Source organism: Mus musculus, chromosome X (genome assembly GCF_000001635.26).
Source record: "Mus musculus strain C57BL/6J chromosome X, GRCm38.p6 C57BL/6J".
Taxonomy (NCBI): Eukaryota; Metazoa; Chordata; class Mammalia; order Rodentia; family Muridae; genus Mus; species Mus musculus.
In genome coordinates this window covers 160,555,803-160,577,303 of record NC_000086.7, presented here as the reverse complement: position 1 = coordinate 160,577,303, position 21,501 = coordinate 160,555,803, and the positions used below count along the sequence as shown (strand labels likewise).

Genomic DNA, 21,501 nt, shown 5'->3' with positions numbered 1-21,501 from the left:
CAGGTATGGTCTTAGGCCTGGCCCATCCACTATAGTAAACATCCTAGATGTCCTGCTCCATTCAGACAAGGCAGGGATGAGGCCTCAGATAGCCAAGATTAATTACAGTTACTAGGCACATTGTGTTACAAGCCTATGAGTTCCTCAGTATTCACATGTAACAGTGGCTAGCATCTTACCAGAATACTTGCTTAAAGTCACAGGAAGTGGTTCTGGATTTTGTAGGGCGTCAGGAATATAAATAATGATGATCTCTGTTCTGTGACATGTATAAATGGGTATTTTGGTTTCATGATTGCTTGGTAAGCCTTTCTATAGTTAAGAAAGAACCAAACAAATGAATTTATGAATTTCTTCTTCTTTCCTCTCCATCCAGAGCAGTAAAAAGTCAGAAGAGGGTCTGCCTGGTGCTGGGTTACATTCCCTGTGTCCATTTATTGATAAGAGATACTTGCCTTATACCTTCCATAACTAGATGACTGGAAGAAGAAAGCATGGGGCTAGAATGAGCAAATGGACAACCTGGCAAGCATGCTTATTCTGACCTCAGCCAGGACCTCCACTTTCTTCCTGAGCAGGCCTGAAATGTAGCGAATCAAACTCCATTCTTGGTTTAGGCCAGCTTTTCCATAGAGCTCGCTGAGAAGACTGTGAACAGTGACTCCATGCTGCCCAAACAAATTGGTATCCCAGCGGGGACCCCTGGCCAGAGGCAGAAAAATACAAAGATAAAGGTCAGAATGTCAAGAATGGGTGAGGCATGGATAGCTGTACATTTTGCCAAGTGTTTAAACAGTCCTAGTAACTCTGGGCCTCACCAAGAGGTTTCAGTCCAACCAAATATGTTTATACCATGTCTTTGGCAACAAAGCCTAGTGTCCACACATCACTATGGTATCCTGTCCTTGCTCAGACTTTTCACGGAAAGCCAGCATCAAGAGGCAGAGATAGGGATTTAAGTGAATATGATCATGGCCTGGCATTGCCAGAATTCCAAGAGACAGGGAAAAATAATTCAACATAGTGAAGACCATAAAATTTATTGCTATGGCTTGATTGCTTTGTGTCCCCATCAAATCCCTATACTAAAATTCTAACCCTGGAGTGATGGTACTGGGATATACAGCTCTTAGAAAGTGACTAAGCCATGGTGTAAGATCCCTCATAATCTATCTGATAGTACCCTTACATGAGAAGCCCCAGAAAGCTTGTCCCTCTTTTCTACCACGTAAGGATAGGGTGCAAAGGCACCATCCATGAGAAAGTAGGCTATCACCAGACATTTTATCTTGGATTTCCAACTTCTAGAACTGTAAGATACACTTCTGCTTTTTATGATGCCTGCTGATGATGTGTTGCTATAGCAGCCCAAAGAGATTAAGGCACTTACTTCATTACATAAAGAATGTACAGAATGTCTGCTTGGTCCTGTAGGTTTGAGCAGTCTTTCAGTTGCCCAACTAGCTTCTCACAGTCCACTTCATCATGGTCGTCTCTGGGCCACTGGTAGTCATATTCAGGAGTCTGGCCACATAAAAGCCAAAAGAATGGAAAGGGATTAAGAATGGTAACTTTCAGATGACCATAAGCAAAACACTAACTTTGTTTCTCAATGCTAGCATTATGCTAGGCTTCTTTTTTTTCCAGTAAATCTTTTGTACTGGATTAGTTACGCACCTTTACTATATTTGACATTTGCAAGGGACTAGAGAGAACAAGTTAAAACATATGTAAGTTTTATTTATTCAAAGTTCAAAAATAGACAAGACCAATTTCTACTGCTACAAACCATGACAGCAGTGCTCCTCCTACCATGTACTAGGAAACCTAGGGTCTTTCAAGATAGTCTATGACTGAGCCACACCTCCAGGCCCAAGCAGTTATCTTTGGACTCTGGGGTGGGGGTTATTAGGAGGAGGCAGAGAAAGTTGCCAATGGCAAATGTATATTGACTCAGTGACCAGTTACTGTACTCATGAGGACATGTTTGTACCTATATATAATAATAAGGTCTAATTATGTAGCCCAGGCTTCCCTAGAACTTGCTATATAACTCAAGTTGACTGAAAATTTACAGTCTTTTTTCCTCTTCCTCCATGATGTTGGAATTACAATCACATACTATCATACCTGCCTCTCAGTGAGATGCTTTAGAATGTAAAACAACATAAAATGTTTAAAATTACCTAAAAAATAAAGTTAGATTAAAATATTCTCCAGTAGGCATTGGATATTTTGATTTATTGGGATAAAAGCAGGGAAGAAAAATAAGGACCAACCCCTTGAGATTTTATGTACTCTGATGATCAGGTGGATAGGCAGTAAGAGGACTTTTCCTCCAAGCAAAACACAAAGGTATGCACCAAACCTGGAGTGTACAATGATGCAAACTGATCCAAACAACTCAGTGCCTAGATTCACATTAACATGTAGAGTGTCTAAACTGTGAAATTCTGGGTATAAAAATTATGTTCTTTAAGCTCTACCATTTGAGATAGTTCTTGAGACTAACCCAGTATTATCAAGTATTACATTAAAAACAAACAAACAAAAACTATTGCAAATACTTTACCGTCTTTAGGAGTGGCTGAGGGGAGTCAACAAGATTCAGTGACTTACGGTGTCCACTTAGAACTTTAGTTGGCAAAATCATGGGAAAAACTGGAAAAGAAAGTAATGAAGAAAGCTATTGTGAGGAAGAACAATACCCTCTTTTTTAGGTATGAGGCATTGCTTTGCCTGGATTTTACAAGGGTGCTGGGCATATAAACTCAGATCCTCATACTACTTCCACATGCCCTTTACTTAGCCACCTCTCTAGCTCCCTCACTAATTCACACTTAAAAGGGACATATAAAGCAGGCTCAAGTGGTTCACATATGTAATCCCAGCACCCCACAGGAAGATGACAAGTTTAAAGTCAGCTTGGACTATGTCACTGAGTTCCTGGACAACCTGGACCACATAATAAGATATTGCAATCAAAACCACAAACCACAAAAGACCCTTGCTAAAACCAAACCAAACAAAAAATACAAGTCCTCAAGAACAGGTAAACACAGGAAAGAAAATAATAGCAATACTTTCAGGCGTAGGAAAAACAAAGGCTGAAGGATTAGCAGTTGAAAAGACACAAGATGAAAATGGGGAAATCAATAGGTGTCTGCCCGGCCTGGAAGTGCTTTGCCTGAGCATCGGCAGCAGACATCTTGGTTCCGGGACTCTGGCGAAAGTAGACTGCACAAGTGAGAGTGTGGAATACAGAAGCTAACAGCTTCTGGGACAGGCGGGAGCCACAGAGCTTCTAAGGCAGCCCCCTTTTCGGGCCCCAGACATCCGGCCCCTTTTCCGGCCAGAGGATAGGTGTCCACCCGGCCCAGGAGCGCTTTGCCTGAGCATCAGTGGCAGACATCTTGGTTCCGGGACTCAGTTGAGAGTATTCTGCACAGGTGAGAGTGTGGAATACAGAAGCTAACAGCTTCTGGGACAGGCCAAAGCAACTCAGCTTCGGGAACAGGTCCTGTTCTGGGCCTTCATCTTCGGCCAGGAGGGAGGTCTGAACGCCAGATATGTGTGCACCTTCCCTGTAAGAGGAGAGCTTGCCTGCAGAGAGTGCTCTGACCACTGAAACTCAGAGGAGAGAGCTAGTCTCCCAGGTCTGCTGATAGAGGCTAACAGAATCACCTGAGGAACAAGCTCTAACCAGAGACAACTAAATCAACTAACTCCAGAGATTACCAGATGGCGAAAGGTAAATATAAGAATCTTACTAAGAGAAACCAAGACCACTCACCATTACCAGAACCCAGCACTCCTACCTTGCCCAGTTCAGGGCACCCCAACACACCCGAAAAGCTAGAACCGGATTTAAAAGCATATCTCATGATGATGGTAGAGGACATAAAGAAGGACTTTAATAACTCACTCAAAGAAATACAGGAGAACACTGCTAAACAGGTAGAAGATCTTAAAGAGGATGCACAAAAATCCCTTAAAGAATTACAGGAAAATATGACCAAACAGGTGATGGAATTGAATAAAACCATCCAAGACCTAAAAAAAGAAGTAGACACAATAAAGAAAACCCAAAGTGAGGCAACACTGGAGATAGAAACCCTAGGAAAGAAATCTGGAACCATAGATGCGAGCATCAGCAACAGAATACAAGAGATGGAAGAGAGAATCTCAGGTGCAGAAGATTCCATAGAGAACATTGGCACAACAATCAAAGAAAATACAAAACACAAAAAGATCCTAACTCAAAACATCCAGGAGATCCAGGACACAATGAGAAGACCAAACCTACGGATAATAAGAGTAGATGAGAATGAAGATTTTCAACTCAAAGGGCCAGTAAATATCTTCAACAAAATTATAGAAGAAAACTTCCCAAACCTAAAGAAAGAGATGCCCATGAACATACAAGAAGCCTACAGAACTCCAAATAGACTGGACCAGAAAAGAAATTCCTCCCGACACATAATAATGAGAACAACAAATGCACTAAATAAAGATAGAATATTAAAAGCAGTAAGGGAAAAGGGTCAAGCAACATATAAAGGCAAGCCTATCAGAATTAAACCAGATTTTTCACCAGAGACTATGAAAGCAAGAAGAGCTTGGACAGATGTTATACAGACACTAAGAGAACACAAATGCCAACCCAGGCTACTATACCCAGCCAAACTTTCAATTACCTTAGATGGAGAAACCAAAGTATTCCACGACAGAAACAAATTCACACATTATCTTTCCATGAATCCAGCCCTTCAAAGGATAATAACAGAAAAAAAACCAATACAAGGACAGAAACCACGTCCTAGAAAAAGCAAGAAGGTAATCCCTCAACAAACCTAAAATAAGACAGCCACAAGAACAGAATGCCAACTTTAATAACAAAAATAATAGGAAGCAACAATTACTTTTCCTTAATATCTCTTAGTATCAATGGACTCAACTCCTCAATAAAAAGACATAGACTAACAAACTGGCTACACAAACAAGACCCAGCATTTTGCTGCTTACAAGAAACCCATCTCAGGGAAAAAGATAGACACTACCTCAGAATGAAAGGCTGGAAAACAATTTTCCAAGCAAATGGTCTGAAGAAACAAGCTGGAGTAGCCATTCTAATATCTAATAAAATCGACTTCCAACCCAAGGTCATCAAAAAAGACAAGGAGGGGCACTTCATACTCATTAAAGTTAAAATCTTCCAAGAGGAACTCCCAATTCTGAATATGTATGCTCCAAATACAAGGGCAGCTACATTCATTAAAGAAACTTTAGTAAAGCTCAAAGCACGCATTGCACCTCAAACAATAATAGTGGGGGACTTCAACACACCACTTTAACCAATGGACAGATCATGGAAACAGAAACTAAATAGGGGCACAGTGAAACTAACAGGGATGGTTGAATATACGGAAATCCATGAACATAATCCAGTATATAAACAAACTCAAAGACAAAAGCCACATGATCATCTCGTTAGATGCTGAGAAAGCATTTGACAAAATCCAACAACCATTCATGATGAAAGTCTTGGAAAGATCAGGAATTTAAGGCCCATACCTAAACATGATAAAAGCAATCTACAGCAAACCAGTAGCCAACATCAAAGTAAATGATGAGAAGCTGGAGGCAATCCTACTAAAATCAGGGACAAGACAAGGCTGCCCACTTTCTCCCTACCTATTCAACATTGTACTTGAAGTCCTAGCCAGAGCAATTCGACAACAAAAGGAGATCAAGGGGATACAAATTAGTAAGGAAGAAGTCAAAATATCACTATTTTCAGATGATATGATAGTATATATAAGTGACCCTAAAAATTCCACCAGAGAACATCTAAGCCTGATAAACAGCTTCAATGAAGTAGCTGGATATAAAATTAACTCAAACAAGTCAATAGCCTTCCTGTACACAAAGGATAAACAAGCTGAGGAAGAAATTAGGGAAACAACACCCTTCTCAATACTCACATACAATATAAAATACCTTGGCATGACTCTAACTAAAGAAGTGAAAGATCTGTATGATAAGAACTTCAAGTCTCTGAAGAAAGAAATTAAAGAACATCTCAGAAGATGGAAAGATCTCCCATGCTCATGGATCGGCAGGATCAATATAGTAAAAATGGTTATCTTGCCAAAAACAATCTACAGATTCAATGCAATCCCCATCAAAATTCCAACTCAATTCTTCAACAATTTAGAAAGGGCAATCTGCAAATTCATCTGGAAGAACAAAAAACCTAGGATAGCAAAAACTCTTCTCAAGGATAAAAGAACCTCTGGTGGAAATCACCATGCCTGACCTAAAGCTGTACTACAGAGCAATTGTGATAAAAACTGCATGGTACTGGTATAGTGACAGACAAGTAGACCAATGGAATAGAAGTGAAGACCCAGAAATGAACCCACACACCTATGTTCACTTGATCTTTGACAAGGGAGCAAAAACCATCCAGTGGAAAAAAGACAGCATCTTCAACAAATGGTACTGGCCCAACTGGCAGTTATTATGTAGAAGAATGTGAATTGGTCCATTCCTATCTCCTTGTACTAAGGTCAAATCTAAGTGGATCAAGAAACTCCACATAAAACCAGAGACACTGAAAATTATAGAGGAGAAAGTAGGGAAAAGCCTTGAAGATATGGGTACAGGGGGGAAATTCCTGGATAGAACAGCAATGGCTTGTGTTGTAAGATCGAGAATCAACAAATGGGACCTCATGAAACTGCAAAGCTTGTGCAAGGCAAAAGACACCATCAATAAGACAAAAAGACCACCAACAGATTGGGAAAGGATCTTTACCTATCCTAAATCAGATAGGGGACTAATATCCAATATATATAAAGAACTCAAGAAGGTGGATTCCAGAAAATCAAACAACCCCATTAAAAAACGGGGCTTAGAGCTAAACAAAGAATTCTCACCTGAGGAATACCGAATGGCTGAGAAGCACCTGAAAAAATGTTGAACATCCTTAATCATCAGGGAAATGCAAATCAAAACAACCCTGAGATTCCACCTCACACCAGTCAGAATGGCTAAGATCAAAAATTCAGGTGACAGCAGATGCTGGCGAGGACGTGGAGAAAGAGGAACACTCCTCAATTGTTGGTGGGATTGCAAGCTTGTACAACCACTCTGGAAATCAGTCTGGCGGTTCCTCAGAAAACTGGGCATAGTACTACTGGAGGATCCCGCAATACCTCTCCTGGGCATATATCCAGAAGATGTTCCAACCAGTAAGAAGGACACATGCTCCACTATGTTCATAGCAGCCTTATTCATAATAGCCAGAAGCTGGAAAGAACCCTCAACAGAGGAATGAATACAGAAAATGTGGTACATTTACACAATGGAGTACTACTCAGCTATTAAAAAGAATGAATTTATGAAATTCCTAGGCAAATGGATGGACCTGGAGGGCATTATCCTGAGTGAGGTAACCCAATCACAAAAGAACTCGCACAATATGTACTCACTGATAAGTGGATATTAGCCCATAAATTTAGAATACCCAAGATATAAGATACAATTTGCTAAACACATGAAACTCAAGAAGAACGAAGACCAAAGTGTGGACACTTTGCCCCTTCTTAGAATTGGGAACAAAACACCCAAGGAAGGAGTTACAGAGACAAAGTTTGGAGCTGAGACAAAAAGATGGACCATCTAGAAACTGCCATATCCCAGGATCCATCCCATAATCAGCTTCCAAATGCTGACACCATTGCATACACTAGCAAGATTTTGCTAAAAGGACCCAGATATGGCTATCTCTTGTGAGACTATCCCGGGGCCTGGCAAACACAGAAGTGGATGTTCACAGTCAGCTATTGGATGGATCACAGGGCCCCCAATGGAGGAGCTAGGGAAAGTACTCAAGGAGCTGAAGGGATCTGCAATCCTATAGGTGGAACAACAATATGAACTAACCAATATCCCGCCCTGGAGCTTGTGTCTCTAGCTGAATATGAATCAGAAGATGGCCTAGTCGGCCATCAGTGGAAAGAGAAGCCCATTGGTCTTGCAAACTTTATATGCCTCAGTACAGAGGACCGCCAGGGCCAAGAAGTGGGAGTGGGTGGGTAGGGGATTGGGTGGGGGAGTGTGTGGGGGACTTTTAGGATAGCATTGTAAATGTAATTGAAATAAATACCCAATAAAAATGGAAAAAATACATTGTATCTAACCTATTGAAATGCATGTTATTTCTGAACGCAATCAATAGAAATGATAACTAAAAAAAAAAAAAAAGAAAAAGAAAATGGGGAAATTAAGGAAGCAGTCAGGTCTGCCTTAAGAGAATACTCAAAAGTCTCAGTAATTTGCTGTTCTGGGGACTTTTGAAACTGGTGAGGGGTTTAAGGGGACAAAAATAAAGAAGACTGAAGAGATAGTATGTAAGATGCAGTAAGCTCCCTAGATGTTCTACTCTTGTACACAGATGGTGCCTGCCTCTTTCAGGACAGAAGAATAGAGGACTCTCTAAAGAGAGTGAAAGAGAGAGGATGTCTAGGCACTGACTGCTTACACATCCAAAGGCCTGAGTACATTCCTTAAGAGAGACAGAGTGACAGGCAAGCAGTTCTTTAGCCTTGAGGTAGGAGAAGAGTAGAATGAAAGGCAGTAAGAATCAGCCTCTACCTCATGGCCCCAAGGCCACACAAGATCTACAGGGCTTGGATGTTGTTCTGCAGTAGCAGGTGACCAAATCTGCACTGAAGGAGGTACTCCAAAGGAAGAAGGTGAAGCCTTTACTAAAAGGAAAAGGTGACTTCGGAATGGAAACTATTCAGGGAAAAGAAACTATAAACACAAAGATTAAAAAGCCCTGTCTCTACTTTTTTTTTTTTTAGAATAATAAGCAATTCTATTACATGTATAAGACAAGAAAAATGGAATTTGGGAAATGAAGATTAAAACATAATAGCAAAAATGAAAAAAATCATTTGAAGGGGTTACAAAAAGTTGAGCAATTGCATTCATAACAGATTAGAAATATGGAAAATAGAACAAAAGTGATTAAAATTTCTCCAAGAAGTTAATAAAAATATATGAAAAGAAAGTACAGGGATAATATGAAGAAGAAAATGAACCAAAGTTTTTAGAAAACCTTTACAGGACTGAAAAAAACCCATACATTTCCAGATCAAAAGGACCCACTGAGTATATAATACAATGGATGAAAACATTCCATCCATTATATATATCACTGAAATTTTAGAACCCGTGAATACATCTTAAAACTTTCCCAAACCAGGTAATATTTGAAAGATCAAAAATCAATATAGAAACCTCTACACCCAGTCAGCTCTCCCACATCTTTCTTTAGGGTCTACCCAGTGAGCCCATTTGATCATCCTCAACCTACCCACACTTTCCATTCCACCAGGTCTGGTTCATATTCCACATCCAGTGTCCAAGCCTAGCCTGGCCACCCCTGCCTATATTACATTTGTTCTGTAGGTTTCCTCCAGGATGGTCCCTGTATACCCCCCCAATCCAAAGGCCACTCCCATGCCAAGTCCAATCTTTCTGCCCAGCTAGATCTACACCTACACCCCAGGCTTGGACAAAGAGACACACATCTTATATGCCAGCCCAATATATATTGTTCATCTAAATTCATTCCACCCAAGCCATTTCCAACCTCTATGCAAAACTTGCCCACCCATCTTTTTTTCCTGTCCCAAGCTGTTCTATCCATATCAGACTAACATGAGAACTAACAAAAGAACTCTACATGCCCAGATCTCTCTCTCTCTCTTTCTCTCTCTCTCTCTTTCTTTCTCTCTCTCTCTCTCTCTCTCTCTCTCTCTCTCTCTCTCTCTCTCTCTCTCTCTCTCTCTCTCCCACATATCCACATCACAAAAATGCAATATGAAAAAAAAAATCCAGGTAGTATTTTCTTTTCCAAGCCTACAAGTCCTATACAAATGTTTTCCAATAAGAGTTACCTAGATGAACCACAGTGCACAGAATTTAAAAGAACAATCATAAACTTCATCAAGGTATTCAAGGAATTTAGAGAAAATACAAAGAAATAGCTCAATAAAATTAAAGGGTTTAAAAAAGAATAAATGCCTAAGCAATGTCCAACACAACACAAACATAAGGTTGCTGAAAATGGTTAAAAAAAAAAGAATCCAGGATTTGAGAGCAGAATTAAGTAAGGAAATAGAAACATTGAGGAGGACTCAAGTTGAATTGAAGATGAAATTGAAAAATCCAACATTTAGACTAGAAAAAAAGGGAAGTCTTACAAGTAGAATGAATCAAAGAAAATAGACTATCAGGACTCCAGGATAAAGTAGAGGACTATACCAAATAAAAGGAACAGAAACACACACATACACACGCACACAAAAGGAAAAATACAGAAAATGTACAATATCATGAAAAGACCAATCTTTGAATTATAGGCATAGATGATCAAAACTCAATGGCATAGACCAGATTTTCAACAAGATCACAGAAGAAACTTCTCAATTTAAGGAGACACACCCATACACGTACAAAAAGCATTATTATATTATAGGCATAGAGGATCAAAACTCAATGGCATAGACCAGATTTTCAACAAGATCACAGAAGAAACTTCTCAATTTAAGGAGACACACCCATACACGTACAAAAAGCACACAAAACACCAAAGAGAAAAGACCAGAAAGGAAACTCACCATGGTAGAGCATAGAAAAAATAAACATAAGTTACAAATAAAACAAAACCTAGGGGAAACTTTGAAAACCAGAAGAGCCTGGAGCAATGCATTATGAATTCTAAAATACCTTGATGGTCAGCCTAGACTAATATACCCAGCAAAAGTATCCACTATAATTGAAAGCAAAATAAAAACCTTCCACAGTATAAATACCATAAACTAGAACTGACCTGAAGGCCTCCTCCCTGAGGAATATCTTTGATGGTACCAGAAGGCACTGTACAAACTTCTAAAGGGGAAGCAGCTAACAGTCCTATACAGCTATGATGCTTATGAACCACATCAAAAATTAGCATGGCATGATAATCGTAAGGATAGATACTTTAGTAGCATGCTTCCCATGATAGTAAATAACAGCTTTCTAATTGGACTTAAGATCCATTCAACAAGAAGGAAACCATGCTTGGTACTGGAAAACTAGATCCAAATCATGGATCTTGGAAGAGAACCTATAACCAACCACCTCTTTAGTAAACCATCATAATCTGTAGCAACAATCAATCTAAACATTGTCTTTATATCAACAGATAAATATAGTCCTCACCCCTTCTCAAGGAAACTTCTCTTTGCAATAGAGACTATTGTAGAGAATCAGTACTAATCAAAATGCAGAATTGTAGAGCTCAGCCTCAATGGATTTATCTACAAAACACTCCCACACCTAATGCTCAGAGACCATTATGGAAGGAGGCAGAAAGATTCTAAAGCTAGAGAATCATGGAGTTTGCTGTGAGACTGTTTCTTAGTAATGTCAGAAGCTACACCTATGAAGTCTCACTAATATGACTACATAAACATGAGATGAATAAGGACGATAACAGATATGCCAAGGTAGACAAAAGAAAGACTGAGGTCTCAATCCTACACCTACACACATACACACACAAAACCAAACCAAACCAAACCAAAAAACAAACCTACTGGCAACTAAAGAATCCTGAGAGCTGTAGAATAGCTTCTCCAGGGAAGAGTATAACAACTAGTTGTCTAATACTAGTTAGCCTTAAAAATATACTTGTAAGTAATATTATACAGATTATGTTATATTTAGAAATAAACATATATTATATTGAATATATAATAAAATATAAATAAAGTCAATCATGAAAGACCACATAGGGTTTATCATATGTATCCAAAGTGAACACAGACAAAAGAGACAGAGGATTAATGATTGCCTGGGAGTAATTGGAAATATTAATGGAACTGAGTATACTATTCTCTAGGATATAAATATATATGCATATAAGAACAATTAATGAAAAAATGGAGGCCATGATTTCAAAGAGAGCAAAGAGGGGTATATAGGAGAATTTGGATGTACAAATGGGAAATGATGTAATATATTATAATCCCCCAAATAATAGAAATAATTTGACCAAAACATATGTAGGCCAGCGAGATGACTCAGTGGGTAAAGGTGCTTACTGCCAAGCCTGATAACCTTAGATCAATCCTGGGAATCAACAGGATGTAAGAAAAACCAATCCCTAAAAGCTGTCCTCTGACAACCACATGTACACATACATCCACACTCACACAAAACAAAAATAAATGTGATTAAATATAAATATGTTTAATAAATAACTCATTTAAAAATATCTGTATACTTAAGGCAACATTTTATAGAAGCAAGTGAGGACATATTAAAAAATAAACATATTATCCAGAAACAGACTCAAGAGACTCACTAATATAACTCATGTTGTGAAAATTTGTATTGTAGAGACATTGGGAGACTTAGAAGAAAAGTAAGAAAAAATGACAATGTTAATTTCAGAAATATCAAAATGTAAAGACTGGAAAATAATCATGCTACACTATAATGCTCAATTAAACATGCTGTCTATATGTATACTGTAAATGTGAAGACTGATTTAACTAAATTTTTAGACAATTCCTTTAGTAGGTTAGGGAACGAAATAGAAGAGTGGTAATTTAAGACAGCCAAATCCTTCTACACATACTAAAACATTGTAGGTCAAACTGATGCCTCAAGGACAGAACTAAATGCATACTATTTCAGAAATATGGAGATATGGAAATGCCAGAAGAAACATCTAGAAGAGCTGAAAGTGGTCACATCTAAGTAGAAGGTTGGAGGAGGAGGCATTTTTCTTGCCTTTTGGGATCAACTTAAATTATAATCATACATCACTGTATAAAAGAATGTAACTTAATGGACAGAAGAATTTAATAACATACATGTAGTTTCCAAACCCTTCGCTTTGGCCATCACAGAAAGTATGTCCCGAGTGGAGTGAATAGCACTGAAAAAATGGCTGTCTTCTGACTTCTTACAAAGAGGGGGCAGGTAACACTTCAAGGATGTGCTTTGAAGAAGGTGGCTGATATACTGGTCAAGTTCATCTTGGCTTTCTACAATTGGACAACCAAGGAAAAGAATCAATGAAAACAAGCTGTTGAGTAAACAACATTTAGCAACATACATTTGCACCTCCACTCACAAGGATAAAGTTAGTGACGGGTATGCCATATGTGTGTACAAATTTATTGCTTGAAAAAATCTTCATTCTATGCCAAATCTAGAATGAGAGTCTAAGTCACAAGGTGAGCTGTAGAATATGAAAGCAACCCAAAGAATACTAGCTGACATTCTGTCTTTAATTTAAAAGTGAGCTAAGCCTTATGGAGCTTTCTGTACCATTTAGAAATATTATCTAAAAGTACAAAACAGGTCACACTGACCCAAAATCATGTTCAGATTAAGACATATTATATACATGTGGGGTTTCACCACTCACATCTAATCAAAACTAGGTCACTTTACCATTCTTTTCAATAGTGAAGCAATGTGTTTCTCCTTTAAGAATGTACTTTGTAAGGGCTTAAGGTTGTAGCTCAGCAGTATAATCATGTGTTAAGCTTTGGGTTCACTCTCAGGTCAGAATTTAAATAGCTGTGACAACCCCTGTAAGGAGCACCAGGAGCAGCTGGTGCAAACCAACTATCTTAAAACAAATAGAGGACAGGTGAGATGGTTCAGCAGGCAATGGGGACTACAGCAAAGCTTAACAACCATAGTTCAATCTTCAGAATCCACATGGTGGAGGGAGAGAATCAACTCCCAAAAGTTATCCTCTGACCTCTTTCTCTCTCTATATTATATATGTCATATTATATCACACACGCACGATGCACACAGTAAATAAATGGGAAACATTTTTAAGAAAGCAATTTATGAACAATCTGTACCTGAGACTTTCCTACAAGGCTTATGAAGCCCTGTTTTCAAGGGCACCAGTGTAATTTAGGTTCTTTTTTTTTTTTTTAAAGAGAGTTGTTTGTTTATTTATTTCATAAATATGAGTACTCTGTCGATGTCTTCAGACACCCCAGAAGAGGGCATTAGATCCCATTACAGATGGTTGTGAGGCACCATGTGGTTGCTGAGAATTGAACTCAGGACCTCTGGAAGAGCAGTCAGTGTTCTTAACTGCTGAGCCATCTCTCTAGCCCTAGTAAATTAGGTTCTTAGATGAGCACTTTATTCATTTTAGTGAACAGAATCTTCAGAAACCTTGTTTCTGTTTATTTGCTTTTAGCTTACTTGTCAATTATTTTCTGTATTTGGGTCTTAGGCAATTTTATCATAGTGCCAAGGTTTGAACAAATGCAATCAATAATTCAAAGACGCTTGTCACAAGGTACCTTGAGGACTGCTGTCTTCCAGGTATCCTCCCAGGTCTGGCTCACTGTCAGGACTAAAGCTCCTATCAGTGATGTCACCAAACAACTTCTCATCGCAGTCTGGATCCAGGAAGGTCAGGTGTGTGTAGAATGAGGTAGTAAGGAACTCTGCCAGATTTCCTAGTTTTACTCTGTCAAGAAGGTACTTCATTAGGGATACAGGTGGGGTGCAGACTTTCACTATGAATCACTGTGAAACTCTTCAACAGCTAGCTAGCACTTCTGCAGGAGTCAAAAAATATATTGGCCCTCTATCAGCCAAAAAACAAACCCAAAAATTCAATACCAAAGTTGGGCATGGTAAGTATACCTGTAATGTGAGCACTTGGGAAATAGGAGCAGGAGGATCAGAAGGTTGGGGCCACCTTCAGCTCCATAGAAAGTTTGAAGCCAGTCTGGGCAAAATAAGACCATGTCTCTAAAGTTTTATTCACAAGTATGAAGTGAAAACACATAACATTTAAAAGTCAACAGATTTCATGCCTAGTTTTTGTCCCCCAAACTAACAAATACAAACTTATTTTCCTGGTTAGTTAACAATTTTACAAAATAAACTGAGTAAACATTTTTAGTTAGAGTCAACCTCTGAGATTTCTCTTAACAACTGGATCAGAAGCAATAATTTTCCTAGTGTGCTCGTCTCTGCCATGAAACAAACCCAAAAATTCAATACCAAAGTTGGGCATGGTAAGTATACCTGTAATGGGAGCACTTGGGAAATAGGAGCAGGAGGATCAGAAGGTTGGGGCCACCTTCAGCTTGGGTGAGATGGGTACAGAGGACTTATGATGGAAGACACGTGCCTCAGAGTTAAGGTTCTCTGTTGAAGGAAGCATTGGATTGACCTATCATCCTCAGATTGATAGCAGTTCACCCTGCATGGGCTCTACTACAGTGGGTTGAGAAACATTTCACTGAAAACAGGAAGCCTGGGGGCTTGCTAAAGAGGAATCAGCACCCGAGATACTGGTGGAAGGCTATGTAGTTTCTGCCCTACGGAAATGTCAGATTCTGAAGTGGAAGACAACAGAGCTAGTAGCTCTTAGCTAGTAACAAGAGATCAGAATTTAGTTAATATGTGTAAGATCCTAATAACCCAGAACAGAATTGTTTACCGAGTAAATCAGAGCATGCACTTTGCAGGTGGCTGAGTTTCAACTGGCAAAAAGCTTATGGTAAAACAACAGTTGGGGACAAAAAGCCCGTCCTTCACTAAACAGAAGCTTTCTTCTGGAGCGCCAAAGGAAAATTCTAAGGCTCCCATTGTTTTGCCCTAGAGTTGGGAGGTGGATCAGAAAATCAAAATGCAATGGGGACTTTTTCTCTGATGAAGGTGAAAGAGTGGGGTTTATGAGGCTAAAGAGAATACAAAGCAAGACAGTCACTTCAAAAGCTTTTGGTAGCATGAGATTCCATCATAGGCCTATGATATTTTCTTTTGGTCATGACGCTGTATACTAGGTGGCAACTTATCTAAGCTGGAGCCAAACTGCTACGAAGTAGATGTTGATGGTAGGTGTGGGGACTGTTTGACTGATATTTCCAAGAGACCAAGGGCACCCTATATGGGAAGCTATTTCCAGACAACAGCAGGGCCTACAGGAAGCTTAGAAGCTGGAAAATAATCACTTGTGGCCATAGTTAGAAAAACAGTTGAGTGCACCTTGAAAGACAACAGAGAGGTAGTGAAATGAGCCAATAACAGAAAGACTTTACATTGCACACGTTGTCTGGCCTAAAACCATGGGGACACAAAGCAGATAGGGTGCTTGGAATAGGCAGGGCAGCAGGAAGTTGTTTCTTGCTTATGGTATTTGAATTCTGTAAGATGAAAAATTGTCTGGAGATTTACATAATGGAAATGTTCTTGGCACACTGAGCTGCATATGAAGATTGAGTGTAAATAGTAAGGCAAGAGGTATTTTACCAGAAGTTTTTTTTTAAATGCTTTTCCTGTGGCAACAGGTAGGAGAGTACAAGAAGGGGTCACTTACTTCTGACACACTCCAAGAGACTCACGGAGATGAAGATATAGACTTTAGAGAAAGAAAAATCACCTACCTTGGATCACACAGGGGTAAAAATGAAAGAAGGGGATTCCTGTAAAGCCAGCAACCCTAGTCACCTAAGGTCCAAGAATCATACGTAGGAGAGACACATTAGGACAACAAACCCAAATAGATCTCATACCACTGAAGGTGCTAGACAATGACTTATGTGGGACTAATCAGATGCTTTGTTTCTGAGGGCCAAGGTGAAATCTTAAGGTTGTGTGAATTATTATTCTCAAGGTGAGAGTGTGCTCAAGTGGCTTTTATTGAGCACTTGCTGGCATCTCCTTGGGTGCTTGGTGTTTTCTTCCATGTCTCTTAGGAGAAACACATAGAAATCCTCACTTCCCAGGAAAGACAACACCTTTGACACTGCTATGCTCACTTCTCTATGCAGGTGGTCTTTCAGTGCCCAGCAAAGTTTAACAAGGAACAACCAAATATTGCTTTAGATCGGATTTAAGCTTTCCATGGGAGATGAAATTAGATTAGTTTTGATTTCCTTTTTACTCGAAATTCTGTGTGTTTAGGTTTAGAAAATTGATATGAAAGGCAGGGAAAGGACAGAAGACTTTTAGAAAGGTCAATGTTATCCTTATTTAATGAAAAGAAACCCTGACTTACCTAGCACCTCCAAAATAGCCATCTTCTAGTTTTCTAATTGTAGAAAGAACTGCAGGATGAATGTCTGATCCATCATTTGCTAAGAAAAAGAATGATGAATGAGTTTCTTTATCTGGGAGTACAATGCACTAAAACGTTCTTACCAACACCAACCCAATCAAAACCTTTATGGCACAAGAGATTCCTTAGACAAAGAAGTCAAACTGCTAAGGATCCCCTTCAGTACTTGGCGCCATCCATAGGAATTGTCCTAAACATTTAGGTAAGAGCCCATGACCCAACAGATGGAGATCATGAAATTACTGAGCATGGTATGCGTGACAGGGAAGGTGAGAGTGGGTCGGCCGGTCATCCGCCAGCAGGTGCACAGATAGGCAAGTTCGATCCTCAGCATCTCCACAATCATCTCATTGTCCAGGGCCAGGTAGAAGTGATGCTGGTCAGTGAACTGAAAGTCAGAACAGGCCAAGTCAAGGGCCACCCTTTACTTTTTCCCACCTAACACCTGTCATCCAGGGCTCCACTAATCCCTGTTGCCTAGGAAGATGTTCAGTATTGGCCTCAATCCTCTGAGCAGGGAACCACTTTTTCTGAGATGAGACCTAACAATGTGTCACCTGCCCAGGACATATGGCTACACAGGTATGAAAGGAATGTTGGTGCCTTGTTCACCATCAAGGGCATATCAAGAGTCTTGTAATCTCGACACCTTCTGGGGATCCTCGGTTCACACTTTCAAGGTGAGGAAAAGCTGGGAACTGTCCAGCTGACTGATGCCTGCTTAATGAGGGTCAAAGAACTGCCACATAATGATGGAAATCCAATCGGTCTCCTGACCTCTGTGCTAGTGCGCACTCAGCTCTGCATTTGGAATTTGGTACCAAGGTTTGCAATGTTCAAAGTGGCAGCTACTGAGGCAGGTAGGCAGGAGTCCATGCTATGTCTCACGCTGGTAAAGAGACCTCATTGTTTATCTTTCTAGTTGTTCAAGTAGATAAAACAAACAAACAAACCCAAACCATTAGTGTGTGCTTCTGTTAGGTTAGTTTTCTTTAGGAACAAGGATTCTGAAGATAAGTTCCACAGTTAACATATTCTGAATCTCAATAGGGGTTGGGACCTGAAAATCATTCCAGTTGTTTGTCATACTGTGGGTCCTACGACAACTTTCACAAGGGTTAGACTATTAAGTTTAGGTGATATGAACCAAGTGACATATCATATTATAAAGCAATGTGAATTTTATTAATATTCATGTCTGGAAGTGATGACATACCCAATTTGACTCAAGTAACATTAATTGAATACCTATTGTAAACATTTTCTATACCTCCATCTGATCCTTTGCATACAAAATTCTTCCATGTTTTGACACAGAAATGCTTACCAGACAGAAAAGAGAACCTAATAAGAGGATGCTGCCTAGTTTTCTACTTGCCTGCACTTTTTTTGAGGCAGGGTCTCACAGCATAGCCCCAGCTGGTCTGAAACTCATGTAGACCAGACTGGCCTTGAACTCATAGAGTCTCGCCAGTCTTTGCCTCCCCAGTGCTGAAATTAAAGGCATGCACTAGCACGGGCCCCCATGCCTGTTCTTTTTACCTGGGGTGTAAAAGTGAAGATGTGATTCCTAATCACATAGAGTTTAGAGGTGCCAAGGACACCAATGTGCCGATACGGTCGACCACTCAATTTCATATTCTTATTTCGTCCTATTTAAAATATGAAGGAAAACTGGAGTTAGAGAAAATAAAGTAACAGCTATTCCTAGTGATCAAGGCTAAGACTGGGCCTTATTTTTATGTTAGATAATATACTCTGAGGTTTGTTTTCCTAATACGTTTTAAAAGTGGAACAAAGCAGAACAGAGAAACAAATTCTACTCCTCTCTTTATGCATGGATGTGAGTAATGCCAGTTTGAGCTATATCAAGTAGACCTATTAAAAGGACTTTAGTAATATGGACTTTGAATTTATTTAGTAGTCATAAACTAAATGAATTCGGATTCTAAGAAATGAGAGCTGCTTCCCACTTTAATGGGTAAAATGAGCATTTTGGGGTACCATAGGTAACAGAAGTTATAACGAGACACCAGTGATTCTTTCAACTGTGACATTTCAAAGGGGGTGGTTTATTCTCCAACATGTCTGCCAAACAGAGGTGCTCCTATGGCAGTAAGGGCTGACCCAGCTGAGGGAGCATGCTTGCCTGCCCATTTTTCTTCACAATGAAGTGGACCTACTGGTTGCTCTGCCCGGGTCTTCTTCGGAACTTGTAACCAAGTTTCCCTCACATCCAAACCTAGAACCTGGAAAGCCCCTCTTTGTCAAACATACCCCAATATTCCCCTGACCTACCAAGTTTGGCATATATGTGACTAAGAATTCGGCCTGGCTGGACTCGAATCGGATGCACATCAGCAATGCTCTGGACAGTCATTCCATGCTCCTTCAACAGCCCCTTAATGTGACTGTTTTCTGCCAAAACAGCAACTGCAAACAAGAACAAAAACTTAGCATCAGATCTGTGTCTGGTGTCTTAGCCCATTGTCCATGGTTGGCTTTGGAAATGATAGCAATTGCTTTACTGCACTTCCAGCCTTTCTCTCTCCTCACTGTACATCAGCACACGCGATGCATATGTGTCAAGTACTCTCACTGTGTAGGATGGTCTGAGAACTTATAGAAATGGTCTTCAATAGGTTCCAGTACTGGCTCAGCTATTGTGGGCTAATTGGGTATTCTTGTGGCTTCTTTTAAGGATTCACTGCGAATATGATATCATTGGTATTAAAATGCTTTAAAAAGCATCAGGTGTCAGATGGTATGTAAGTGTTAACTTACCCTGTCAGAAACAATGCCTTGCCTCCCTCTGGGTCTGCATTTATCTAAATATCTCTTGTGTCATTTTCACATAGGGTTAGGAGTGGAAACAGCTCCCTTAGGGGATGCCAGGTAGAGTCTGCTAACAGGGAATGCTTTACCTTAAGAGATAGGAGAGAGCAGCTTTCTTTTCCCCAGAAAAGAAAGCAGGCCTTAGTGTAGAGCCTGGTAAAATGGGACTCTCTGGCCCACTTAGAAGCATAGCACAAAACCTCACAGATGAGAAAGAGCACCCATCCCTGATGTTTGAGCCCTAGGCTCTCTGGCTGGCAGGGACCTCCAAGTATCTAGGTGCTGGTAGTCGATGCAAAAATTTGTCTTAGCTTAGGGCCAGCCACATTAGGGATGGCTGCATGGTATTTATCATGCCAGTACTGCCTGCCTTTATGAGAAAGCAGTGTGTTGGCAAAGGGATGGAGTCTGGACAGGTGCAGAAGAGGAGGACAGTTACAGAGAGCAGCTGGTACCTTGCCCAGCTGCAGCAGAGCCTTTTGGAAACTAGAGGGCCTCAGGCCAGATAACATAGGCTAGCTACTGTTAAGAGTATCTTCCCCCAATCTCACCATTGTATCCATAGGCTGAGAAGTACTGAACATACGATACATAGAAATGCGTCTGAGAGTTGAATATTACCTAACACATACCACCTGATGCTTTTTAAAGCATTTTGATACTAATGATGTCATGTTCACAGTGAATCCTTGAAGCCACAAGAACTCCTAATTAGTACAACAGCTGAGCCGGGACTGGATCCTAATCTCCATAACATCCTCTGCTTCCCCAGGCCTCCAATAAATGAGATTGCTGGACTATGCAGGACCATCTGTGGGGTTTCCTCAACAGTGACCCCTTCTGAATTTTTCACTGCCAAGCAGAATTCCACCGTTATCAAAGTCATAGGGCACCACTCTCCTATGACTGCCTCTTTGAGGAAGTGGTTCTAACAGACTGGAGAGCATCACAATCCAGTGCAATTCCATGTATGTGAGTTCTGTCCTGCACTTGGGGAGCATGTGTGTAGAGGTAAAAGAACAATTTGCAAGAGACAGTTCTCTCGCTTTGGAGACTGAGCTCAGGCTGTCTGGTGTGGTGGCACAAGGCACCTGCTGAGGCATCTCACTGAACCTGCAGGAGTTTCTGAACAGCCCTAACCTACTTCATGCCAGATTCTCTGGTAATGCTGGTGGGAGGAGAATCCTCTGGTTCTACTCCACTGAAAAAAAATGAAGAGCTAGCTCAGCAGTTGATTCCCAGCACTCACATCAGTCGGCTCCAGAGATTGAAACACCTTCTAGTCTCCTTGGGCACTGCATAAGTGCACACATTCATACTCAGATGCACACATATATTCATAATTAAAAATAAAACCTATAAATTAAAAAAAAACTGGTTGAGATCCATTACTATGTCCTGGCCTACAGCCGGAAAAGAACTGTTGTAGATTTAAGAGACCCATTAGCAGAATGTTCTGGTCAGCTATGTTAGACTCAGGG

General features: G+C 40.1%; 1 protein-coding gene across 13 annotated transcripts in view; it reads right to left on the bottom strand.

Annotated features, from left to right (window-relative positions):
• The window catches only part of Phka2 (phosphorylase kinase alpha 2), a 96,976-nt gene that overhangs the window by 21,576 nt on the left and 53,899 nt on the right, over positions 1 to 21,501 (bottom strand). For 10 of the 13 annotated variants that reach the window (XR_001782730.2, XR_387078.4, XM_006528679.4 and 7 more), the window contains 9 exons: positions 19,484 to 19,618; positions 18,728 to 18,837; positions 17,429 to 17,573; positions 17,126 to 17,204; positions 14,412 to 14,581; positions 12,945 to 13,118; positions 2,573 to 2,661; positions 1,391 to 1,524; positions 546 to 702 (listed from right to left, as the gene is read on the bottom strand). Coding sequence is in view for 10 of the 13 variants with exons in the window: in XM_006528679.4 (XP_006528742.1) it covers positions 546 to 702; positions 1,391 to 1,524; positions 2,573 to 2,661; positions 12,945 to 13,118; positions 14,412 to 14,581; positions 17,126 to 17,204; positions 17,429 to 17,573; positions 18,728 to 18,837; positions 19,484 to 19,618 (1,193 nt within the window). In the remaining 3 variants the exon portion in view is untranslated. The other 3 variants (XM_011247771.1, XR_001782731.2, NM_001358968.1) reach the window with 3 other exon arrangements.